This window comes from Ornithorhynchus anatinus, chromosome X1 (genome assembly GCF_004115215.2).
Source record: "Ornithorhynchus anatinus isolate Pmale09 chromosome X1, mOrnAna1.pri.v4, whole genome shotgun sequence".
NCBI lineage: Eukaryota > Metazoa > Chordata > Mammalia > Monotremata > Ornithorhynchidae > Ornithorhynchus > Ornithorhynchus anatinus.
The window spans coordinates 5718016-5745450 of NC_041749.1; the positions used below are offsets into that span (position 1 = coordinate 5718016).

The 27435-nt window shown below is 45.1% G+C and overlaps 1 protein-coding gene across 3 annotated transcripts in view; it reads right to left on the reverse strand.

Annotated features, from left to right (window-relative positions):
* Positions 1-27435, reverse strand: part of SNTG2 (syntrophin gamma 2) — a 221672-nt gene that overhangs the window by 68191 nt on the left and 126046 nt on the right. For all 3 annotated transcript variants that reach the window (XM_007673306.3, XM_029049964.2, XM_039910428.1), the window contains exons 9-12: positions 22902-23029; positions 10652-10781; positions 9502-9540; positions 1113-1229 (exon numbers count right to left, since the gene is read on the reverse strand). In XM_007673306.3, coding sequence (XP_007671496.1) covers positions 1113-1229; positions 9502-9540; positions 10652-10781; positions 22902-23029 — 414 coding nt within the window. The remainder of the gene's footprint in view (positions 1-1112; positions 1230-9501; positions 9541-10651; positions 10782-22901; positions 23030-27435) is intronic.

Sequence of the window (27435 nt, forward strand, 5' to 3'; positions counted from 1 at the left end):
ACTATAAACTCCTTGTGACCGGGGAACTGGTCTACCAACTCTGTAATACTATACTCTCCCATTTGCCTAGCACAGTGTTTGTCATACAGTAATGCTCAATAAATATGACTGACAACCATACCAGGCTCCCTCTCTAATAGCTCTCAACCTTGGGAATTAGACTTGATATTACTGTCCCTCGCTATCAAGCCTCACATTAAGTCTCTCGCTAAATCCTGCCGGTTTTTCCTTGCCGACATTTCTTCCATTCCCCACTTCCCCTTTATCCAAATAGCCATGACTGGGGTTCAAGAATCTGTCATACCCTTTCTAGAATATGGCATGAGCCTCCTCCCTCCAGGTCTCATGGAGACGCACAGACTTCATTCATTTCAAGGAAAAGCCAGACACGGAGCAAAAGAGTTATAATAATAATAATGATGATTATGGCATTTGGTAAGTGCTTACTATGTGCAAAGCACCGTTCTAAGCGCTGGGGAGGATACAAGGTGGTCAGGTTGTCCCATGTGGGGCTCACGGTCTTCATCCCCGTTTTACAGATGGGGAACTGAGGCACAGAGGAGTAAAGTGACTTGATTCGAACCCATGACCTCTGACTCCCAAGCCCATGCTCTTTCCACTGAGCCACGCTGCTTCTCATCTCGTCTTCCGCTTCAGTTATGAAGCAAACTGCTCTAGGTTTCTGATGAAGAGGATGATGATAGTAGTAGTGATGATAATAACAACAATAATATGGCATTTGTTAAGGACTCACTATGTGCCAAGCATTGAACTAAGCACTGGTGTAGAAACAAGATCATCAGGACTTGTGATGATCTTTTGCAGATGAGGAAACTGAGGCACAGGGAAGTTAAGTGACTGACCCAAGGTCACAAAGCAGAAAAGAGCCAGAAGCATAACCCAGGTTCTCTGACTCTCGGGGCCGTACTCTCTCCACCAGGCCTCGCTGCTTCACAGAAAGAGGACGAAGTCTTCTATCACCCAATAAGTGAAGCTCTAGCGAGACTCCGAAACTCCTACTTTCATGTTTGAAAGCAGGAAAAGAAAATTCTTCCAAGGTTAATAGAGATACCCTTCAGCAATGCCCAAGGGGAATTCAAGAGTTTCCTTACCGGTGGGGTACTGAAAATGTAGAAGGATGAACCCTTCAGCGCCAGAAACTTGTATTTATAGAGCTGAGATAAGTCGGTTCCCTGGAATCTCTCATTCACCCATCCCATGTGTATAACCTGGAGAGGGAAACCAGAATTAAAGGCCAGTCTCCAAAGGGCAGAAGCACCACATTCTCGCTACGCTGTTTTCAGAGACTGTCAACCAATACGGAGAATTAAAAAAAATCCAGCCCTGAATCCAAGGAAGGTGATCACCAAAAATCATAGATAAGTGTAAGCATACAGACCTTTCAAATGTTTCAAGTTTAACCAACGCCCAATCACGTCTCCGTACTTTAATATTGCTGCACGCAAGACATCACTCGAATCACTCCAAAAGTTGAAAAAAAGCAATGCATTTTGCTTCACTGCCAATCGACAGCTCTTTCTGAGACTAGTTTCTTTTCATGGATGTAAATTAAGCGATTAATAGAGTGCGAACTGGAGGAACATTTTATTGGCATTTTTCTGTGGTCGAGGAAGTGTTTAAAGGACAAGGTAAAATCAGAGCATCAGAAAAATGCTGCCATCCCAGGGGAAAACTGGGAGCCAGTGGCTAAGGACGGATTCTGCGTGAAGGGAGTGGCTCTCTCATTCATGCATTCATTCGATAGTATTTATTGAGCGCTTAGGATGTGCAGAGCGCTGTACTAAGCGCTCGGAATGTACAAATCAGCAACAGATACAATCCCTGCCCACTGACGGGCTTACAGTCTGATCGGGGGAGAAGCTCTCTGCTCTCTTTCTCTCTTGGAGCAAAGGTCTTCTAAGGAACAAGACACAAACAGGCAAGTCAGTCAATCGTATTTATTGAGTGCTTACTGTATGCAGAGCCCCGTATGAAGCGCTTGGGAGAGTATAATACAACAATAAACAGACACATCCCCCGTCCACAACGAGTTCGCAGTCTAGAAAACGGAGCCAGGCACCTGCTAACGTAAATCACGACGACAAACCGAGATAAAATAGTCTGTAAGAGCCTTGAGGAGAGGGATTCTGTCTACTTAGTTCTACTGGGCTCTTGAAAGGGAATAGCCTAGTGTTCTGACGGATTCATTGACAGACTGTAAACTCCCTCGAGAGGGGAATCCCCTCTAAAATGAGGAGCGGGTTTTACCTCATAACTCCCCAGACACCCAGAGCAGACAGTTGGATGCAGTTGACATCATAATCAGGATGGTGGGATGCATAATAAAACATATAATGACAACATAGACACTATTTTGCAGAAGTCTCTCTGAATCCACCCAAACCTAGACTACTTTTCTCTGGAAACCCCTGACTCCTCACCAGCTCCAGAGCATTCGTGTCTCCCCTTAGGGCCCAGTGAACTTGGGCACCGCCTCCGAGGTCCGGAACTCAACAGCGGGAGCCGAGGCAGAAGCCATTCGACACAGCGTGGCCTAGTGGAAGGAGCACGGGCCTGGAAGTCAGAGGATCTGGGTTCTAATCCCGTCTTTGACGATAGCTCCTCCAACTACTAGCTGTGTGACCTGGGGCAAGTCGCTTGACGTCTCCGTGCCTGTTTCCTCAAGGGTAAAAACGGGGATTCAATACCTGGTCTCCCTCCCGCTTAAGACTGTGAACCCCATGCGGCGCAGAGACTGTTTCCGAGTTAACTGACCTGTACCTATCCCAGCACTTAATAATAATAATGTTGGTATTTGTTAAGCGCTACGTGCAGACCACTGTTCTAAGCGCTGGGGTAGATACAGGGTGATCAGGTTGTCCCACGTGAGGCTCACAGTCTTAACCCCCATTTTACAGAGGAGGTAACTGAGGCACAGAGACGTTAACTTGCCCACAGTCACACAGCGGACGAGTGGCAGAGCTGGGATTCGAACCCCTGACCTCTGGCTCCCAAGCCCGTGTTCTTTCCACTGAGCCACGCTGCTTCTCCACTTCAAACACTTAGAACAGTGTTTGACACAAACTAAGCACTTAACAAGTACTTTCAAATAAACAAACCTGGGTGTTGACTACAAAAATTTCTCACATGAAGGAATCTTCATTCAATCAGTGATGTAATGGTACTTACTGAGCGCTTAACTGTGTGGGGCGGACCTCTCGCCGACATCCTCCCTCCGGCATGGAACACCCTCCCTTTTCAAATCTGACAGTGACTCTCGCCACCTTCGAAGCCTTGCTGAAGGCCCATCTCCTCCAAGGGGCCTTCCCGGATTAAGCCCTCATTTCCTCTTTTTCCATTCCCTTCTGCGTCGCCGTGACTTGCTCCTTTTGTTCATCCACCCCCCCCCCCCAGCCCCGCTGCACTTATGTACATATCTGTCATGTACTGCAGTGCTCAGTACAGTGCTCTGCACGCAGTAAGTGCCGGATACATACCACTGACTGTCCGACTGATTGTAGGTTGGGAAACAACCCGAGTAATCCAGATCCACTGTAATGCGACGGAGCTCTGACTACCTGTGAGAGCTCCTGAAAAGAAATTTAAAATTATAGGCGCTGCCCTCCCCAAACTTAGCCGCTATCTTCCTCACTCGACTAACGCTCGCAAACTCTGTGTATCACAAGATCGTTTTTGCCACAGAATTTGGAAATCTAATTGCATGAACGGCTCATCGAGGCAAGGTAAAGATTCAGTAATTAACGACTTAGTCTGCTGTTTTGAAAGAGGAGCTAGATCTTATAGCCATTTCTGGGCCTTAGTTTCTACATCTGTGAAACGGGAATATTACTCATCTGTCCCCACATTACAGGGGTTTGGAAGAAGAACATGAGATAGTATACTTGGAGTTCTTCAGAAGAAAAGTTCTACATGAATCAAACTTAGCGCTATAAATTGTCTTCAAAGAGGAGGAACAATATATTTAACTCACCACGATTAACTACAGAATTAGCAATCATTCTGATAAACTTTTTAAAAGAAGGTAAGAGCTTGGCAAGAAGTTATAATAACGTTGGTATTTGTTAAGCGGTTACCATGTGCAGAGCACCGTTCTAAGCGCTGGGGTAGATACAGGGTCATCGGGTCGTCCCACGTGAGGCTCACGGTTAATCCCCATTTTACAGATGAGGTTACTGAGGCCCAGAGAAGTGAAGTGACTCGCCCACGGTCACGCAGCTGACAAGTGGCAGAGCCGGGAGTCGAACCCGTGACCTCTGACTCCGAAGCCCGGGCTCTTTCCACTGAGCCACGCTGCTTCCCAAGTTATGCCCACCACTGAAAGTACAATTTGATTGCAGGCGCTATAGATTGCTGAATAAAATTTTACTCATATGCGGCTGAAAATAGGATGTCGAAAACCAGTGCATACGCTCTCTGATTTAACGATAAACTTCCATGTCATGAAGGTGGCATAAAAACACTGGATAATAGGAATCGATTTGTTGGGTCGGTATATCATCCCATTGTTAAAAACCAGTTAAAGTACCACACGCATAGGAGTGTCAAGAATTTTCCATGGTCAGGAAAGGACCCGAGACTAAATTATTAATGGCATGTGATTTCTTATTTTAATATCAAGTTGTAAAACCTAATGAGCCATGCTGTGCTACAAGACTGTCATGGGGTTTATGAAACCTTGATGATTTTTGCTTTTATTTGCTGGCATCCTCTGCTCTCTGGCAGATCGAAGCTGTACTTTGTTTTTATAACGGTATTTATCAAGTGCTTTCTACGTATAACGTATAACGCATAAAAGATAATCATCAGATCAAACATAATCCCTGTCCCTCGGGGGGGCTCGGTCTAAGAGTGGGGTTGAGCAGATATCGAATTCCCGTTTTACAGATGAGGGAAATGAGACCACGCGAAACAGTGTTGCCTAGTGGAAAGCGCACGTGTTTGGGAGTCGGGGGATCTGGGTTCCATTTCCCGGCTCTGCCACTTGTCTGCTGTATGACCTTGGGAAAGTCACTTAAATCCTCTGTGCCTCTATTACTTCATCTGTAAAATGGGGATTCGATAATAATGTGGGTATTTGTTAAGCGCTTACTATGTGCAGAGCACTGTTCTGAGCGCCGGGGGAGACACAGGGGAATCAGGTCGTCCCACGTGGGGGCTCACAGTCTTAATCCCCATTTTACAAATGAGGTAACTGAAGCACAGAGAAGTTAAGTGACTTGCCCACAGTCACACAGCTGATTAGATCTCCCTCCTCCAACTTAGACAGTGAGCTCAGTGCGGGACAGGGACTGGGGCGAACCTGATTATCTTGCATCTACCCCAGTGCTTAACAAATATCATTTAAAAAAAAGAAATCACAACATTCTGACACCTTCAAGGCTTGCTTTTCCACCCACTCCAGACATTTTAGGCATGCACTACACTGAGAATAATAATGTTGGTCTTTGTTAAGCGCTTACTATGTGCCGAGCACTGTTCTAAGCGCTGGGGTAGACATAGGGGAATCAGGTTGTCCCACGTGGGGCTCACAGTCTTAATCCCCATTTTACAGATGAGGGAACTGAGGCACAGAGAAGTTAAGTGACTCGCCCACAGTCACACAGCCGACAAGTGGCAGATCTGGGATTCGAACTCATGAGCCCTGACTCCAAAGCCCTTGCTCTTTCCACTGAGCCACGCTGCTTGCAGAGTGGCCTATTCATTCATTCATTCAATCGTACTTATTGAGCACTTACTACGTGCAGAGCACTGTACTAAGAGCTTGGAAAATACAATTCGGCAACAGATAGAGCCGATCCCTACCCAACGACGGGCTCACAGTCTATAACGGGGAGACGGACAACAAAACCAAACCAGTAGACAGGCACCAATGGCACCAAAATAGATAAATGGAATTATAGATATTCATTCATTCAATAGCATTTATTGAGCGCTTACTACGTGCAGAGCACCGGACTAAGCGCTTGGAAGATACAATTCGGCAACAGAGAGAGACAATCTCTGCCCAGTGACGGGCTCTCAGTCTAACCGGGGGAGACAGATGGACAAAAACAAGACAACATAATCACGATTAATAGAATCAAGGGGATGGACACCTCAGTCACAAAATAAATAGGGTAATAAAAATATATACAAGGGATATAAACACATCATTAATAAAATAAATAGAATAATAAGTATGTACAAATATAGACAAGTGCTGTGGGGCGGGGAAGGGGGTAGAGAAGAGGGAGGGAGGAGGGGGGATGGGGAGGGGAGGAGGAGCAGAGGGAAAGGGAGGGCTCAGCGTGGGAAGGCCTCCTGGAGGAGGTGAGCTCTCAGTAGGGCTTTGAAGAGGGTCAGAGAGCTAGTTCGGGGGATGTGAGGAGGGAGGGCATTCCAGGCCAGAGGTAGGATGTGAGCCTCGTGGATAGAGCACGGTCTTAGGACTTGGGCTCTAATTCCAGCTCCACCACTGGTGCTGTGAGACCTTGGACAAGTCATTCACTTCTTTGTGCCTCCATTACCTCATCTGTAAAATGTGGATAAAACACTGGGAGCCCCAGTACGGGAAAAGGACTGCGTCCAACCTGCTAATTTTATATCTATCACGGCACTTAGAACAGTTTTTGACACACAGTAAGCACTTGAATATTAGCATTATTATTATTATTGTTACTAAGAGTTTTAACTACTCATTTTCTGGGGACCTATGGGTTTATTCTTAGCAGGGCAGCTTCCATCACAGATAAGATGAGGAAAGCTTTTAATAACTAAAGAATTACATTAGCGTGGCACTTAATTAAATTTGGTATTTAATTTTATGCCACTATATTGTAAAAGTTCAGAAAGACCTCTGTTCCTTGATACACCGGTCCTTGAGGTTTTTCTTCCACACACAGACCAAGAATAATGTTTAAGAAGGGAAATATTATATCATATTGAACTTTACGATATCTCATTCCATGCTTCCAGCACACATTTTAATCCCGTATTATGAACACTCCGATCAAATTGAAATGAAGAGAAGTAAAAGAGAGCAAATGGACGTGTCTTCAGCTGCAGTTTCTAAAAGCAAATCGACCAGATACACTGCTGTATTCCCTGTCCATCCTGTTCTCAATCTGCTCTGTGCACCCCGGACCATGGGGATGAAAGATGCTGCTTTGTGCTGTCAACATCCCACCCCCGCTATACTTTAGTCACTCATTCAATCGCATTTATTTCATTCAATCTGATTTATTGAGTGCTAACTGCGTGCGGAGTACTGTACGAGGCAGTCGGGAGAGTATCATGTAACAATAAACCGAAGCGTTCCCTGTCCACAATCAGCTTACAGCCTAGAGGTGGGAGATAGTTTTAATGTTATATTATTTCATCACTCCTTAAGTGCCGTCCTCCAGTCCCTTTCCTCTTCCCCTTATTGGGCGCAGTGCTCTGCACATAGTATGCACTTAATGAATAATAATGTTGGCATTTGTTAAGCGCTTACTATGTGCAGAGCACCGTTGTAAGCGCTGGGGGAGATACAGGGTAATCAGGTTGTCCCACGTGAGGCTCACAGTTTTCCATTTTCCAGATGAGGTAACTGAGGGACAGAGAAGTGAAGTGACTTGCCCGAGGTCACACAGCTGACAAGTGGCAGAGTCGGGATTAGAACCCATGACCTCTGACTCCCAAGCCCGGGCTCTTTCCACTGAGCCACGCCGCTTCCCCTAAATACTCTAAGTACTACTGAAACTATATCTTGTAACTGGCCAGAACCTTCCAGTCGAACTATCCACAAATTTACCAGCTATTCAATCCGTGGTTGGTTTGATGTGGATGAGTTCAAAACTAATTGCCTTTTTGTAGATGATTTCTGAGTGTCAAGAAGCAACATCCGTGTGGTTGTATTTTCCCTGTTTTTCATTTAATAAATTTCATTTATAGGGGTTTGTAAAACACTTTTCTTCAATATTCCGCTTCCTTTTCTTGTTGCACCTAAGTAGTTTGGCAGCTGAAAACATCTTTACTGTTCCATTTTTATTCACATCACAGTACTTCAGAACCGCCAGTTAGAGTATGGAATTAGTTCAGATCAAGACTAAATGTTCTTTCCTATTGTTTTTAAGGAAAAAAATCTTTCTTTTTCTGAACAAAGATCATTTATATTCCCAGTAACAGAATCACTGACCGATCTGTGGGTTAAGACAGAAACGAGTTCAACTCCAAAACCGGATTAGTCCTTTACTGAAACAAATGAAGGTGAATATTAATGACCTTTCCGAGGACGGAGAAACAATCGGCATCCAAACCAAAGAGAATATCTGTATGACAGAATCACGTTTCTCTCCATTTTAGAAGAGCTTAAACCTCCAGCCATCTCTTTGCCGAAGCCGTTATAGGTGTTCGCGTCCAAGGAGAGAAAGCGTAGTCGCCTCCACGTGATTCATGAACACAGTACGACCCGAAAAAGATGGAAAAGTGGGGTAACACGGTGTCATAAGGTGACCACAGTATGATGCAGGAGTGACTGTACCATGACGCTATTTCCTTAACATTGTGCTGGCCATGAATACACTCGCTTAGAGTTCACTGTTTCCAGGAAACTTAGCATAACTTATCATAGCGGTCTACTTTATTTAAGCTGTTACAATTAGTTTTCTAGGCTACACTAATGTTAATGAACCAAGACATTGCCAGAAAAGCACACTGTGACTCCGCTGGAGGACACTCTTTGAAATAACCTCCAGAAGGCTCTTTGGTTTTCTGCAAAACTTGAATTTCTCCCAGTGTGACACTTTGACAGAAAATGCTTATCTATTTTGTGTTTGGACTCAGAAAGTTAAACTCCCTCAGGGAGAGAGATGAATTTGGCTCTGGCATCGAATGGAAGAGACTGAGTTTGAGGAGCTGACAGCCAAATATTCAACTATGTAGTAGACACAACAAATCTGTTGATTCTGTTCTCGTCTTCAGCTGGGGAGGGAGACAAAACCAGGGAGTGTTTTCGGGCTGTCTGGTTCTTAGGAGACCCAAAACCTTTCGGACAGCAATATTTTATCACCCGAACTACGATATGTAAAATCCTACCAACCCAATAACCACATAGAATCGCATTTCATAAATGAAAGTTTGTGTCCCATTGTTATATTTAGATCTATCCTCCAAACACGATTTTAAAGCCACAATTTTTATAACACTGTAGAGAACTAATTTGATATATTTCATTTTCATCAAGTTAACTACCTTTCTTTCAAAGATCCAACCCAAAAGTACTTTGGGACATAGTAAGCGCTTAACAAATACCAACATTATCATTATTACTTTATGGAGATGAATGTTCTTCCCATTTTCCAGGTAAAACAGAGAGCCAGACAAAACATTTTCCACCAATCAAAAGCATTTATTCAACGCCTGCTGTGGGCTCTCTACCGGGGGAGGCGGGCAGAAGGAAAGGGTATATTATGAATTAGTGATTGATCTGTATGGCTGCCAGTATAAAAACACAAATCTTACCTGTTCATAAGGAGAACAACATTTGTTTGCCATTTTCATCTGTAAAGAGATGTTGGAGAAGAGACGATGAAATATATATAGAGAGATGCTAAGAATTTTTGAGCTAATCGGCAGTTGTCATTAATTAAAATAGCAACCTAAAATGGCATTTTTCCCTTCCCAAAACAGTGAACTTGTGAAATCGAGAGCTGGTAAGCCTATCCGCCTAGACGGCAGTGGAACTCTTGACAGATACCCATCAAATGCTTATCTGATGGTAAAAAAGTCGGTCCCACGGCACTTACGTATATATACATAATTCATTTCTATTGATCTCTGTCTCCCACTCCAGACCGTAAGCTCGTCGTGGGCAGGGAAGGTGTCTACCGACTCTGCTATGCCATACTCTCCCAAACACTTAGTAGAGTGCTCTGCGCACAGAAAGCATTCAATTCATTCATTCAGTAGTATTAATTGAGTGCTTACTATGTGCAGAGCACTGTACTAAGCGCCTGGAATGTACAAATCGGTAACAGATAGAGACAGTCCCTGCCCTCTGACGGCTTACAGTCTAATCGGGGGAGGCGGACGGACAAGAACAATAGCAATAAACAGAATCGAGGGGAGGAACACCTCATTAAAACAATAGCAAATAAATAGAATCAGGGTGACCTACATCTCATTAACAAAATAAATAGGGTGATGAAGATATATACAGTTGAGCGGACGAGTACGGCGCTGAGGGGATGGGACGGGAGGGGGGAGGAGCAGAGGGAAAGGGGGGAGAAGAGGATCATATTCAATAAATATGATCGAATGAAAGAACGAATGAATGCTCATCTCGCATCTACCCCAGCGTTTAGTACCATGCTTTTCACGTGTAAGCTTGTTGTGGGCAGGGGATGCGTCTGCTTATTGTTATGTCGTACTCTCCCAGGCACTTAGTACACTGATTTGCACCGAGTAAGCACTCAATAAATACGATTGAGTGAATGAACGAACAAATATCACAATTAGTTGGAGTTTTATTAGTTTTTTTACCGAGGGGTTGTAAGTAAGGCACGGTCGACATCCTCATCCATCCCCAATAGAGGTGTAAAAGCAATCATCCATCCATCAATCAATCAATGGCATTCATTTCCCGGCAAAGGCTGGGAAACTGAATACCTACATTTTGAAGCATCAGATCGGTGATGTTAGTTGATACTGCCTTCAGCCAGTCAGCACTCTCCTGGGTCGTATAAAACTGGAGAATTCCAGTACTAAGGCCGTCCAGGGCCAGCACTTCAAACGCGTTGGATCTGCAACGAGAAGACGCGCACGTGTTCAAGGCAGAGGTCGAGACCGCACATTCCGGCTTGGGTGGTGCAGGTCGATTTCATTTCTCGTATTTTTCTTTCCTTGCAAAGAAAAGTCAATGGGAGGGAAAAGTAATGTCCTGGAAGATCAAAACTCAGCAGGTATTTTGGATGGTGTTTATGACCCAGCAGAAAGACTATGAATCTGAGTGAGAGGACCTGGTTTCTAGTCTCAGCACTGCTGGGTGACCAGGGAAGACACTCAACTTGTCTGTGCCTCAATTCCCTCATTTGTACAATGGGGATAAAGTACCTGCTATTAGTTAATAATAATAATATTTCGTCCTCTTCTATAAATGCTGTTGAATCATTTCCTATCCATAGTGATTCCATGAACACTCTCTCTCCAGAACCTCCCATCTTCTGCCATAAAGTCATTCCGGTATGTGCATCCATAGAGTTTTCTCGGTCGAGATACGAAAGTGGTTTCCCACTGCCTTCTTCCGTGCAGTAAAAAAAAAAAAAAAAACCCCACAACTTGAGTTGCTGCCTGTGTCTTGGATCAACATTTCGATGACCTGATCACCCGCCTCTTTCCCAGGCCGCTACTGCCCAGCTCAGGTGATTTGAGTTTGATGTGGAATTGTCCATTCCAAGCGCTTAGTACAGTGCTCTGCACATAGTAAGCGCTCAATAAATACTATTAAACGAATGAATGATGCTTCAGCTTAGACCTTTCCAGTAGGGGTATAGTTATATGGGTATCATCTCCATGTAGCGTCGCACTACGCTTTATCAGAGTACGCAAATCTCCTGCCATGTTAAGGCATCAGTTCATAATATTTAGAAGACATTTAAGTGCTTTCTGTGCTCCAAGCATTACACGAAACACTGGGGTAGATACAATATAAGCAGATAATACTGCTACTAATAATAATGGTATGTGTTATGTGCTTACTATGTGCCAGGCACTGTATTAAGCACCGGGGTAGACACAAGCCAATCAGGTTGGTCACAGCCCTGTCCTGCATGGGGCTCCCAGTCTCAGTCTCCACTGTACAGATAACAATAACGTTGGTATTTGTTAAGCGCTTCCTATGTGCAGAGCACTGTTCTAAGCGCTGGGGGAGATACAGGGTCATCAGGTTGGCCCACGTGAGGCTCACAATCTTCATCCCCATTTTACAGATGGGGTAACTGAGGCAGAGAGAAGTGAAGTGACTTGCCCACAGTCACACAGCCCACAGCTTGGTGGGTAGAGCACTGGGCCGGGGAACCAGGAGATTCGGGGCTCTAATGCCGGCTCCGCCACTAGTCCGCTCCGTGACCTCGAGCAAGTCGCTTAACTTCTCGGGGCCTCAGTTACCTCATCCGTGAAATGGGGATCGAGACCGTGAGCCCTGTGTGGGTCAGGGACTGGTCCAACCCCGTTTGCTAGCATCCACTCAAGCACTCAGTACAGTGCCTGGCGCATACTAAGCACTTAACAAACCTCATTATTGCTATTATCATTTAGTGAATAGAGCACAGGTCTGGAAGTCAGAAGGTCCTGACATGGTCTAGGGGATAGAACACGGGCCTGGGAGTCAGAGGGTCATGGGTTCTAATCCCATCTCTGTCACTTGTCTGCTGTGTGACCTCGGGCAAGCCTCCTCAACTTCTCTGTGCCTGTAGAATGGGGACTAAGACTGTGAGCCCTATGTAGGACAGAGACTGTGTCCCAGTCGATTATCATGATCATCTTGTGTCTTCCCCAGTGCTTAGAACAGTGCCTGGCACATAGTAAGTGCTTAACAAATACCATTATCATTATTATCATAATTAATAATAATCCCCACTCTGCCATGTGTCTGCTGTGTGACCTCTAGGGCGAGTCACTTAACTTCTCTGGGCCTCGGTGACCTCATCTGTAAAACGGGGATTAAGACTGTGAGCCCCATGTGGGGCAAGGATTGCGTCCAACCATATTAACCCGTAGCAGTCCCAGCACTTAGAAAAATGCTTGGCACATAGTAAACGCTTAATAATTACCATGTTTATTATTATTACTATTGTTATTATTATTTTAATGCCTATCTCCCTGCTAGATTGTAAGATCCTTGAGGGTAGAGACGTGCCTACTTACTCTACTTTTCCAAGAGCTTAGCCTAGTGAGTCACACATACATAGTAAGTCCTCAGTAAGTGTGGCTAGTGAATTGACCGAGCCCAAATCCTGTTCTGCCCCGATTCAGCAATAGGAAAAGCTAATCAGCTTCCACCAAGTAAAAATGAGAGGATTTATATCTGATACAGTGTTGAACACATTTCTTCCGTGTCAAACCCGGTGACCTAAAGTACTAATTAAAAGGGCAACAATTAAACGTTTCATTTCTATGGCCCTGCGCTCTGTGAAAGCCAATTTTGCTTTTTCATATGGAAAACCGGAGGAGCGGATGGGAAAAGGCTCAGCTTGGAACTTTCTGTTCGAATCAGGCCGAAGAAAGCTAAATAGAAATATTTATTACTAAGCAAGTGACGTACGTAGGGCGCTTTACACTTGAGAAAATATCTTTAAAGGATACAAAAAAGAAAATAGGTCTAATAAAATAAAGTTGCATTGGCTGAGTGAAAATTGAAAATAGGGAATCGATAAGATATTTCTCGACCCAAGCAATTCGCGTAATCTATACCCACACCAAATGGGTCTCCCAACGTTATATTATCCGTAATTATGTGACATGTCGAAGCTTTTAGACTAGATATGGATTTTCACAGTGCTAAAATATGAAATTTCTATGACCGACACAGTTTTTGCTCACCAAATCAGATAAAGGCATCAGGGGAGTACCCAAGATCTAAGTAACGACACGTCTGACGATGAGAGATTCATATTACTGCTGTTCTTTCTGGGCAACGAATTTACTTTACAGTCACCTGACTCATTCCAAACTTTCACTAAGGACAAATCCAGTGTATTACAAAAGTATCCTCTGACCCACTCTAGTGATTGATGCCTGAAGAATCAAAATGTAGGCAGGAAACGATATGATGATATTTAAGCGGTCTTAATAAAGCAAACTTCTTTCGTTCCATCATTCATTCACTAAGTCGTATTTATTCAATAGTGATTTATTCAACGGCTATTTATTCAGTAGTGCTTACTGTGTGCAGAGCACTGTACTAAGCGCTTGGAAAGTACAATTCAGCAACAGAGACAATCCCTACTTAACAACGGGCTCACAGCCTAGAAGATGAAACACGTCTACCAACTCTGTTCTACTGTACTCCCCCAATCACTCAGTACAGTGCTCTGAACACAATAAGTCCTTAATAAATGATAACAATAATAATAATAACAACTTGGGTATTTGTTAAACGCTTACTATGTGTCAAGCACTGTTCTAGGCACTGGGGTAGATAGGAAGTAATCAGCTTGTTCCACGTGGGGCTCACAGTCTTCATCCCCATTTTACAGATGAGGTCACAGAGAAGCAAAGTGACTTGCCCAAAGTCACACAGCTGAAAAGGGGTGGAGGGGGGATTAGAACCCACATCCTCTGACTCCCAGGCACACGGTCTTGCCACTAATAATGATAATAATGTTGGTATTTGTTAAGCGCTTACTATGTGCAGAGCACTGTTTTAAGCACTGGGATAGATACAGGGTAATCAGGTTGTCCCACGTGAGGCTCACAGGTAATCCCCATTTGACAGATGAGGGAACTGAGGCACCGAGAAGTGAAGTGACTCGCCCACAGTCACACAGCTGACAAGTGGCAGAGCTGGGATTCGAACCCATGACTCAGACCCCCAAGCCCGGGCTCTTTCCACTGAGCCACGCTGCTTCTCGGTGCTCAAGTGCTTACTATGTGCCAAGCACTGTTTAAAGCCCTGGGATAGATACAAGTTGATCAGGTTGGACACAGTCCCTGACCCACATGGGGCTCTCAGTCTTAATTCCCATTTCACAGATGAAGTAACTGAGGCTCAGAGAAGTGAAGGGTTTTGCCCAAGGTCACACAGCAGGCATGTGGCACAGCTAGGATTAGAACCCAGGTCCTTCTGACTCCCAGGCCCAGGCTAGGATTAGAACCCAGGTCTCAGGCCCATGCTCTATATTTTCATTACCCTATTAATTTTGTTAATGAAATGTACATCGCCTTGATTCTATTTATTTGCTATCGTTTTAATGAGACGTTCATCCCCTCGATTCTATTTATCGCTATCGTTCTCGTCTGTCCGTCTCCCCCGATTGGACCGTAAGGCCGTCGAACGGCAGGGACCGTCTCTATCTGTTACCGATTTGCACATTCCAAGCGCTTAGTACAGTGCTCTGCACATAGTAAGCGCTCAATAAATACTATTGAATGAATGAATGATTGAATGCTCTGGCCACTGAGCCATAATGCTTCACTCTCAGCCCCCAATTCTCTATCCTAATAATAATAATAACGTTGGTATTTGTTAAGCGCTTACTATGTGCAGAGCACTGTCCTAAGCGCTTGGAATGGACAAATGGGTAACAGATAGAGACGGTCCCTGCCCACTGACGGGCTCACGGTCTAATCGGGGGAGACGGACGGACGAGAACGATGGCGATAAATAGAGTCGAGGGGAAGAACATCTCACTGTTCTAAGCGCTGGGGTAGATACAGGGGAATCAGGTTGTCCCACGTGGGGCTCACAGTTAATCCCCATTTTACAGATGAGGGAACTGAGGCACAGAGAAGTGAAATGACCCGCCCACAGTCACTCAGCTGGCGAATGGCAGAGCTGGGATTCGAACTTATGACCTCTGACTCCAAAGCCCAGGCTCTTCCCACTGAGCCACGCTGCTTCTCTAATCTTCTCCCTGGCATCTAGGTCGCCACAACTGGGTGGAAGCTCCCATTCGCTTGAGGGATAGGCTAGGGGAATGATATGGAAGAGAAGCAGCGTGGCTCAGTGGCAAGAGCCCGGGCTTTGGAGTCAGAGGTCGTGGGTTCGAATCCCGGCTCGGCCACTTGTCAGCCGTGTGACTGTGGGCGAGTCACTTCGCTTCTCGGTGCCTCATCTGTCAAATGGGGATGAAGACCGTGAGCCCCACGTGGGACCACCTGATTCCCCTGTGTCTCCCCCAGCGCTTAGCACGGTGCTCGGCACATAGTGAGCACTTAACGAATACCAACATTATTATCATATGGATTATGAAAAGATCCTGATCCTAAAAAGAAAGCAAGTCCAAAACGAGATTGTTCAAACACAGTCATTCTTCCAAAAGAGTTGTGAATATCACCTGTTGTCACCAAAATTTAAGCGAATGTTTGCTAATGAAAATTCAGAACGAAATGACCCGAAATAATTGAGTCGTAAAAAATGAAATTCGCCCTAAATAATAAAAGACGAAATGACCCCATTAACAATAAATCAGAGTCTCCTTTACGAGGCAGCGTTCTTACGTTTGATTTATATTCAGGCTTCCAAGCGGGCTAAGGAACGATATGTCTCTCGGTCTTTAGAAAAGGTTCTGGTTAATAATAATAATAAAAATAATGTTGGTATTTGTTAAGCGCTTACTATGTGCCAAGCACTTTTCTAAGCGCGGGGGTAGACATAGGGGAATCGGGTTGTCCCACGTGGGGCTCACAGTCTTAATCCCCATTTTACAGATGAGGGAACTGAGGCACAGAGAAGTGAAGTGACTCGCCCACCGTCACACAGCCGACAAGTGGCAGAGCTGGGATTCGAACTCGTGAGCCCTGACTCCAAAGCCCGCGCTCTTTCCACTGAGCCACGCTGCTTCTCTGGTTCCATGCAAGGAAGCAGGGGATGTTTATCATAATATTTAAGAAGGTATTTGCCACTTGGAGATGGATGGTTGCCCCCTTTCGAGCTGGTCAATACCTCGGAATCTGCCCAGTCTCTTGAAGTCTGTGTTCAAGAAACTCCTGACCGATGTACTGTAGACTGAACTGTCTTCTTCATTCATTCGATCGTATTTATTGAGCGCTTACTATGTGCAGAACACTGTACTGAGCACACGAAATGTACAATTCATCCATTCATGCTGTAGGGGCAAGACTGTAAGCCCGGCAAAGGGCAGGGACCGTCTCTATCCGTTACCGATTTCTCCATTCCAAGCGCTTAGTACAGTGCTCTGCGCGTAGTAAGCGCTCAATAAATACTATTGATCGAAAAGACTGTCTGAAAGTTGCATACGTGTCTCTGGGATGCAGTCATGAGAAGCAGCGTGGCTCAGTGGAAAGAGCCCGGGCTTGGGAGTCAGAGGTCATGGGTTCGAATTCCGGCTCGGCCACTTGTCGGCTGTGTGACGGTGGGCGAGTCACTTAGCTTCTCTATGCCTCAGTTCCCTCATCTGTAAAATGGGGATGAAGACTGTGAGTCTCACATGGGCCAACCGGATAACCCTGTCTCTCCCCCAGCGCTTAGAACCGTGCTCTGCACATAGTAAGCGCTTAACAGATACCAACATCATGATTATTATCGTTGAAAGAGAGCAATTTTTCAACGATCGTTTCTCGGGTGCTCAAAGTCTGCTGAGTTGGAGAAGTTCCCAGAGGGGCAGCAGAATAGTCTAACGCTTACATTCTCTTATAAGAAAAGCAACATGGCTTAGTGGAAAGAGCATGGACTTGGGAGTCAGAGGACGTGGATTCTAATCCCGGCTCTGCCCCTTGTCAGCTGTGTGACTGTGGGCAAGTCATTTCACTTCTCTGGGCCTCAGTGACCTCATCTGTAAAATGGGGATGAAGACTGTGAGCCTCACGTGGGACAACCTGATTACCCTGTATCTCCCCCAGCGCTTAGAACGGTGCTCGGCGCATTGTAAGCGCTTAACAAGTACCAACATTATCATTATTATTATTATTAGGCCATGCTGCTTCCCCGTGCTGCTTCCTGTCTGGGACTTGTAGCCCCTGGCTCACAAAATGAGTGAATCTAATGCCCACATTAGCAAAAAAAAAATTAAATTAAAATCAGACATAGCAAGCTTTCTTCTCCAGCTTTAAAAGCCTAACAAGCCAATGTGTCTGGGGAATTGCAGAGAGGATTTGTGTAAGATTATCCTCGTTCTCGGGTATGCTCAATTTACCTCTTATGGACCTTAATGTTCATATTCATTAGGGTAATGTGGAATATTTAAACACCAGTTCTCCCGGTGCCTTTGCTGACGGCAATTACTCCAGTCAAGGGGAAATATCTCAGGTATCGATTATGGGTGGTGATCATCCAGAATTACAGACGAAATGGGCAATGGGGAAATAATATGCCAGAATATGCAAATGACAAATGTATTCGTAATTATTAAAGACCATTCAATGGCGTAACCAAATACTCCAAACACCGTTGGAAAAAATATATTTATAGGTAGCAGTTTTGAGGGTTGGAAGATGGCGATGCTTAATGAGGAGATTTATCCGGGTGTTGGGTTAATCATAATGATGGTATTTGTTAAGCGCTTCCTATGTGCCGATCACTGGTCTAAGTCCCGGGGCAGATACAAGGTTAACAGATTGTCCCACGGGGGGGGGGGGGGGGGGGATCACGGTCTTAATCCCCATTTGACAGATGAGGTAACTGAGGCACCGAGAAGCTAAGTGACTTGCCCGAAGTTACACACAGCTGACAAGCAGTGGAGCCGGGATTAGAACCCACGACCTCCGACTCCCAAGCCGGGGCTCTTTCCACTAAACCACGCTGCTTCTCAGGTTGTGGCTGCCTGGGAACGTAGCAATCTCTTCAGCTCTGTAGGCGAGCAAGGATTGCCTTTTGCTGCCATATTAATAATAATAATGATGGAATTTGTTAAGAGCTTACTATGTGCCAAGCACTGTTCTAAGTGCTGGGGGGGATACAGGGTAATCAAGTTGTCCCACATGGAGCTCGCAGTCTTAATCCCCATTTTACAGATGAAGTAACTGAGGCCTAGAAAAGTGAAGTGACCTGCCCAAAGTCACACAGCTGACAAGTGAATGAGCCGGAATTAGAACCCACGACCTCTGACTCCCGAGTCTGGGCTTTTTCCATCGAGCCATGCTGCTTCTCAATGGAGGCCTACAGTGATTCTGTTCTTATTTTTCCCCTTTTGTTGTCCGTTCATTCATTCGGTAGTATTTATTGAGCACTTACTGTGCACAGAGCACTGTACTAAGCGCTTTGAAGAGTACAATACAACACTGAAGAAGCACAGTCCCTTCCCACGGCGAGCTTACGGTCTGGAGGCGACAGAGTCACAGTCTACCCTAGGCTCCTCCTTCAAGACAGTCACTCCATTTCTCATTGCTTTGGGCCACAGTGACGTCTCCTAACGTTCTACTTTCCACGTCACCACATCTGAGTTTTGCTCCAGTGCCTTTCTTTCAATAGTATTTACTGAGCGCTTACTATGTGCAGAGCAGTGTATCAAGCGCTTGGAATGGACAAATCGGTAACCGATAGAGACGGTCCCTGCCCTCTGACGGGCTCACGGTCTGATCGGGGGAGACGGACGGACGAGAACGATGGCGATGAATAGAATCAAGTTTCATCCTTCTAGACTGAAAGTTCCCGGCAGTCCATACTTCACTTTGCTGCCCGGATCATTTCTCTACAAAAACGTCAGGACGCGTCACCCCGCTCCTCACAAAAGCCCAGCGGTTGCCCGTCCGCCTCCCTATCAAACCAAAACTCCTCATCCTGGCTTTAAAGCAGTCCATTACCTTGCCCCCTCCTAACAAGAATAATAATGTTGGTATTTGTTAAGCGCTTACTATGGGCAGAGCACCGTTCTAAGCGCTGGGGGAGATACGGCGTCATCAGGTCGTCCCACGTGGGGCTCACAGTTAATCCCCATTTTACAGATGAGGGAACCGAGGCCCAGAGAAGTAAAGTGACTCGCCCACAGTCACCCAGCCGACAAGTGGCAGAGCCGGCATCCGAACTCATGACCTCTGACTCCCAAGCCCGGGATCTTTCCACTGAGCCACGCCGCTTCTCTTACCTCACTTGGCTTCTCTCCTCCTCCAACCCAACCCGCACACTTCGATCCTCTGGTGCCACTAATCTTCTCGCTGGGCCTCCATCTCGCCTATCTCGTCGCTGACCCCTGGCCCACGTCCTGCCTCTGTCCCGGAACATCCTCCCTCCTCGAATCCGACAGACAATGACTCTACCACCTTCAAAGCCTTATTGAAGGTCCATCTCCTCCAAGAAGCCTTCCAGCGCTCACAACAGTGCTCTGCACATAGTAAGCGCTTAACAGATACCAACATTATCATTCCCAGACTAAGCCCCACTTTTCCTCACCTCCCCCTCCCTTCCGCGTCACCCTGACCTGCTCCCTCGGCTCTTCCCCACTCCCAGCCCCGCACCGCTTATGTGCATATCTGGCATTTTATTGGATTCATTTGTATTGATGTCTGTCTCCCCGACTCTAATAATAATAATGTTGATATTTGTTAAGCGCTTACTATGTGCAGAGCGCTGTTCTAAGCGCTGTGGGGTAGATTTACAGGGTAATCAGTTTGTCCCACATGGGGCTCACAGTCTTAATCCCTATTTTACAGAAGAGGTCACTGAGGCACCGAGAAGTGAAGTGACTTGCCCAAGGTCACCCAGCTGATAAGTGGCGGGGCTGGGATTAGAACCCACGACCTCGGCCTCCCAAGCCCGGGCTCTTTCCACTGAGCCACGCTGCTTCTCGCCGCTTCGCTGCTTACGCTCTAGACGGTAAGCCTGTTGTGCGCAGGGGTTGTGACCGTTTATTGTTGTACTCTATTTTCCCAAGCGCTTAGCACAGTGCTCTGCATACAGTAAGCGCTCAATAAATACAACTGAATGAATGAATTAGTGCTCACTAAATGCCATTGATCGTTTGATTATGTTTCTCCAATTAAATTAATCGTAGCACAGCCGTTTGGTCACCATACATTCTCCTCACACATCCTTCCAGCATGAGATGAGGATCGTTTTGATGCTGAAGATAATAACAATAATAATAATAATAATGATAATGTTGGTATTTGTTAAGCGCTGACTATGTGCCGAGCACTGTTCTAAGCGCTGAGAGAGATACAACGTAAGCGGGTTGTCCCACGTGAGGCTCACGGTCTTAACCCCCATTTTACAGATGAGGTAACTGAGGCCCAGAGAAGTGAAGTGACTTGCCCACAGTCACACAGCTGACAGGTGGCAGAGCCGGGATAATAAAATTAATGATGGCATTTTTTAAGCACTTACGATGCTCGAATCCCTATCTGGAATCCCCATTTCACAGTGGAGGTAACTGAGGCACAGGGAAGTTAAGTGACTTGCGCAAGGTCACACAACCGACCAAAGGTGGAGGTGGAATTAGAACTCGGGGCCTTTTGACTCCCGGCCTGTGTTCCATCCGTTAGACCACACTGCTTCTCTTGCCATGGCATCTTTGCAGAGACTTTATGCATTTACCCCTGCCCACTCAGAAAATATGCCTCATTTTCATTAGTTAAATAGTCACGTTACCTAGTGCTCTCTTTCTAGGTCGTTCCACTAACTAAAAAGTTTAGCTATTTGGTTCCCATTCATAAAAATAAATGGTGGCATTTGTTAAGCGCTTACTATGTGCAAAGCACTGTTCTAAGCACAGGGGGACACAAGGTGATCAGGTTGTCCCATGTGGGGCTCACAGTTTTCATCCCCATTTTACAGATGAGGTCACTGAGGCACAGAGAAGTTAAGTGACTTGCCCAAAGTCACACAGCCGGCAAGAGGCGGAGCTGGGATTCGAACCCATGAACGCTGACTCCCAAGCCTGGGCTCTTTCCCCTGTGCCACGCTGCTTCTCGATTCGTGACCCCAGATCATGTGACATATTCCACTGAAACGCCAAATTAAGTGTTTTCTAATAATTTTAGGCATCTCTAAATATTTGATTTCTGGGATATAAATTAAACCTCCATGTAGTTGAGAAGGCAGAGAAAGTCCGAGGGAAAGAACAGCAAGAATCAAGATGTGATGAAACTGAGTGGACATCTTATGAAACCCATTTTAGTAACCCACCAGTTTTCAAAATAGGTCAGTGGAAAGAGCCTGGGCTTCGGAGTCAGAGGTCAAGGGTTCGAATCCCGGCTCTGCCATTTGTCAGCTGTGTGACTGTGGGCAAGTCACTTCACTTCGCTGGGCCTCGGTTACCTCATCTGGAGAATGGGGATTAACTGTGAGCCTCACATGGGACAACCTGATGACCCTGTATCTCCCCCAGCACTTAGAACAGTGTTCTGCACATAGTAAGCGCTTAACAAATACCAACATTATTATTATTATTATTAAATTCTGTTCACCAAAATAGTAATCACTTGCAACTTTCAGGTGTAAATTGTACATATTCTACTCACTGCTAATATAAAGAATAATGCATTTTTCCCTATATGCGAAGTTTACAACCATAAACAGGTGTAATTAAAAAAATAAGCATGGGGAACTATCCACAATACACGTTCTTTACTGCAAGGAGTGATTGCTGAAGTGAATATGAAAAGAGAAAGTCCGGAAGTCAGGTCACCTGAGTTCTAGGTGTGGTTCCACCACTTGCCTGCTGTGTGACCTTGGGCAAATGATGTACCTTTTCTGTGCCTCAGTTTCCTCATCTATAAAATGGAGATAAAATACCCAATTGTCCCTCCCACTTATGTTGTGAGTTTTTGTAGAGCAGGGACTGGGTCCGATCTGACCGTGTTTACTACATATGAAGTGCTTAAAATACTATCATTATTATTATGGCTTTTACAGCCGCTTATATAAAGGAAACCTACCTTCTATTTATTCATTCATTCATATTTATTGAGCACTTACTGTGTGCAGAGCACTGTACTAAGCGGTTGGGAAAATACAACAATAAACAGACACATTCCCTGCCCACAACAAGCTGAATCAGTACATATTAAATTCATTCCACAGTAGCGTTCATTGATCTTTTCTGAATATTATGAACCCCAAAGAAAATCATCACGCATAAGCATAGCGCCAAACCAATGGAAACTTTAGTATCTCCAGGAAAATGGTACCTTTTAGTTCCCTATTTTAATAGTTTCATAGTTAATCTTCATCATTTTCATAATTGATATTTTCACGGTAAAACGCTTTCAATTCATGACCCGAACCCTTTCCCGACTGGATTACAAACCTCAATTTATCTGTTCCGGCTTTATACCTTGAGATCCGAGCCATGGACAGAGGGATGGAGAGGGCATCGAGCCAATGCTTCTCATATTTTGGCTCATTAGCAATGGGCGAGGAAGGAGATGATGGAGCCTATACAGAACAAACAAGAATCAGAAGTCACAAGCTGTCCGCACATCGCACAAGGTTATTGTTTATGAAATGTTCTAGGGCTAGAATTGAAATGTCATTTTCAAACATCTTGGGAAATCTTATGGCTAAGATGGATTTAGCTTTCTTCTTTCCCCTAGTGTTCTTTGTCCTCGGTGGCATTTAAGTTTGGAAATCAAGTCCAATTCTTTCAGAGTCCCTGAAAAAGCAGCATGGCCTAGTGGAGAGACCACGATTCGCTGGCTGTGTGACCTTGGGTGAGTCACGGTTTCCTGATGCTTCGTCTTCCTCATCTGTAAAATGGGATTCAAAACCTCTTGCCCCTTCGACTTCAACTGGGAGCTCCATGTGGAACAGGGACAGTGTCCAAGTTGCGTAATTATCCCAGAATTTACCACAGTGCTCGACACACAGAGCTTAACAACTATCACAATTATTATGATTGTTATTCCTTAACATATTTAATATTCACTTTAGTTCTTTTTGGGATTTGAGAAATTATCAAGGGTGTCTAAAGAAGGACAAACTTATTTTGGGTATTAAGGAATCGTTTGGTCATTGTTTCCAAGCCCAATAAAATAGTTTGTCCCTGCTTCTTCAGCTCTCTTTCTTCTCCTCCCTTTGTAAATCTAACCTAAGAAACATAGAGCTGTAGTTATGATAACATTCACTGAATATCCACTGTGTACAATGCATTGTACTAAACACTTTGGGACTATAGAAACAAAAAAGTTGCACATTTCATGCCTTCAAGGAAGCAGCATGGTCTAGCGACAAGAGCACGGACCTGGGAGTCACAGGACTCGGGTTCTAATCCCGCCTCGGCCACTTGCCTGCTGTGTGACCTTGGGCAAATCACTTCACTTCTCTGGGCCTCATTTACCTCATCTATAAAAGAGTGTGAGCCCCATGTGGGACAGGGACTGTGTCCAACCTGATTAACTTGTCTCTACCCCAGTACTTACAACAGTGCTTGGTACACAGTAAGCACTTAACATGATTATTATTATCGTTATTACTTGCTTGACATGATTCCAAAGTAGTCAAGATAGTAATCAAGATAGTAATCAAGATAAACAAATAAATACTCAATAAATGATTGAATTGATAAATGTAGCCACTAAAGGACAGAAGATCTGCCTATTTGTTATTGTGTGTCTGTCCCTGGCTTCCAGAGCCTCTGCTCTCTAATCTCCGGGATTCTACCAGTTTTTCTTATTCTCTGAATCTCTCTACACCTCTGTAGTTTTTGTCTCTTTATGCCTTTGACTTTCCCATCTATGAATCTGTCGGGCGGGGTTTCTGCCTCTGCTTCTCTTCTTCCCTCCGTCTCTCAGTCCATCTCTGTCTTCTAATGTCTCTGTCTAACTCTGGAATTAGCAAAGAATGTTGCCATGACAGAGAAAAGCCATGGCATCTCTTGCCCCCAGGGGACTGCATTAGGTCACAGGTCACGCTGTTTTGTGATCTTGAAATAGCTCCAGATCAGCCCTCCAGAAAACCAAGTCCTTCAAGCTTCTATTCTCTATTCATTTCTACAATGGAAAATGTGGTTTACAAGGAAAAAAAATAAACTGGCAGGACTGATTCAAAAAAGCTTTATGTCCCCTGTTTTGGCTTTGAAGAGATGCCATTCCTAAAAGGTTTATTTTTATTGGATGGTTTCTGGAAAAAAAAATAATTTAAGAGATAGACACCTTATATAACATGGGTCAGTTTCTTAACCTAGAAAAGCAAAAAAATTTTGTTCTACAAAAAAGATAAGCAAACTGTCCAAACCATCCGAATCATTTTAACAGGGCATCTTATCTACGGTTTTCATAGAACTCCTCATCCAGCCACAGTTACAAAGTCTCGCCTTTCAAAGACCCTCAGGTATATGTCTATCAACACATTAGTCTTTTAGAGACATCTCAAGATGGGTATTCCAGAAATAGTTGAAAATCAGAAGGTATGTCACAGTAGTATAAAGAAGGAAATGTCATAAAGCATGGAAACAATTTACTGATAGTAAAAACAAAATCCAATATTAAGGACAGTTGCAAGAAGCTCTGTCAGTTCAACCTTCGCAATATCTGAACAATCCACCCTTTCCTCTCCAAACAGCTGCCATGTGGATCCGAGCGTTTTTCCTCTCCCGCCTTGATTACTTTATCAGCTGCCTAACTGACCTCCCTGGCTTCTGTCTCTCTCCACTCCAGTCCATTCTTCACTCTGCTGCTTGGATCATTTTTCTGAAAAACCATTCAATCCACGTCTCCCCACTCCTCAAGAACCTCCAGTCGTTTCCCATCCACCTCTGCGTCAAATAGAAACTCCTTACCACCTGCTTTAAAGCACTCAATCAGCTTTCTCCCTTCCATCTTACCGAATCTATTACCTACTACAACCCAGCCGGCCATTTCGCTCCCTTAACGCCAACTCTGCACTTCAGTCTTTTCTATCTCACCGCCAGCACCTTGTCCATCTTTTCTCTTTGGTCTGGCACTTCTTTCCCTTTCGTCTGACAGTCAACCACTTTCCCCATCTTCAAAACCCTCCTAAAATCACTTTCCTCTAAGCCCTCATTTTTTTTTTACGGTATTTATTAAGCGCTTTATAATAATAACGTTGGTATTTATTAAGCACTTACTAGGTGCCAGCCACTGTACTGTGTGCTGGGGTAGATACAAGGCAATCAGGACGGACACAGTGTCTGTCCCACGGAGGGCTCACAGTCTCTACCCGCATTTTAGACCGTGAGCCCTTCGTTGGACAGGGATTGTCTCTGTTGCCGAATTGTACAATCCAAGTGCTTAGTTCAGTGCTCTGCACATAGTAAGTGCTCAATAAATACAATTGAACGAATGAAGTCACTGAGGCACAGAGAAGTTAAGTGACTTGCCCGAAGTCCAACAACCAGCACGTGGCAGAGTGGGGATTATTATTATTAATTATTGTTATTATTATGGTATTTGTTAAATGCTTACTATGTGCCAAGCGTTGTTCTGAGCACCAGGATAGATACAAGGTAATCAGGTTGTCCCACGGGGGGCTCACAGTCTTAATCCCCATTTTACAGTTGGGGTAACCGAGGCACAGAGAAGTGGCTTTCCCAAGGTCACAGAGCAGCAAGTGGAGGAGCCGGCATTAGAACCCAGGTCCTCTGACTCCCAGGCGTGGGCTGTGTTCACTAGGCCATGAGAGGCATCGTGGCTCAGTGGAAAGAGAAAGGGCTCGGGAGTCAGAGGTCATGAGTTCGACTCCCGGCTCTGCCACTTGTCAGCTGTGTGACCGTGGGCAAGTCACTTCACTTCGCTGGGCCGCAGTTACCTCATCTGTAAAACGGGGATTAACTGTGAGCCTCACGTGGGACAACCTGATTACCCCGTATCTCCCCCAGCGCTTAGAACAGTGCTCTGCACATAGTAAGCGCTTAACAAATACCAACATTATTATCATTACTTCCCATTTCCTCATTCCCCCTCAATTCCTCATTTCCTCCCTTTACCCACCCGCTCTGCATCACCTGTGCACTCACTTTTGAAATTAAGTGCTTTGTTACTCACTGCGGGAAGGGACTGAGGCCTAATTGTGACTTTAGGCAAAAAGTACTCCTGGTGAGAAAAAGATGATCCTAAAGCAAAATCTTCCACGTGATAGAGAATCATTTCATTTGAAAATAAAGTAGCTGTCAGGTTCCTATTTAAGAATGCCAGCTGCCTCCTTGATCCTGGTTATTTTTTTCCTAGTAATAGTTGCACAATTGATCAAGAACAGACTTGTGTTCTCCCTCAGAGTTGCTTGAGTTTTCAGCCACTTTCCAATTTACAACTGGTAAGATCAAACCGAAGAGGAACAAGCCTGGTACTTTGGTTTGCTGATGGCCTGTCTTTTGTGAGTCCTGACTTCCCCGTACGCGTCTCCTCTGCCACCTAGGAGGAGACTGGTGTTTCCTACTGTCTTTAACTGTCCGGTGGTGGAATTGTCTCTTGAAAGAATGAAGTCATGAAGAGATGGGGAGGGGAGGGAGAGAAAGTGGGGAGAGAAAGTGGGGAGAGAATCCCCACCCACCCCCATCTCTATCCCCATTCCTTGGAAAGGGGCAGCCCACAGCCAGCGTGCCACAGCTCCTGTCTCCCTCTTGACTTCTTCCTTCCTCTCAGCGGCCTGCGTCCTCCACACGGTGCTCTGCACACAGTAAACGCTCAATAAATATCACTGAATGAATCACCCGCTCCAATCCAGCCTCCACACACCCGCTGCTTCCTCCACAACCCGCTCCAGTCCAGCCTTCACACAACTGTTGCTTCCTCCACAACCCGCTTCACCCCGGCCTCCATGAAACTGCAGCCTCCTCCATACAACTGTTGCCTCCTCCACACAACTGTTGCCTCCTCCACAATCCA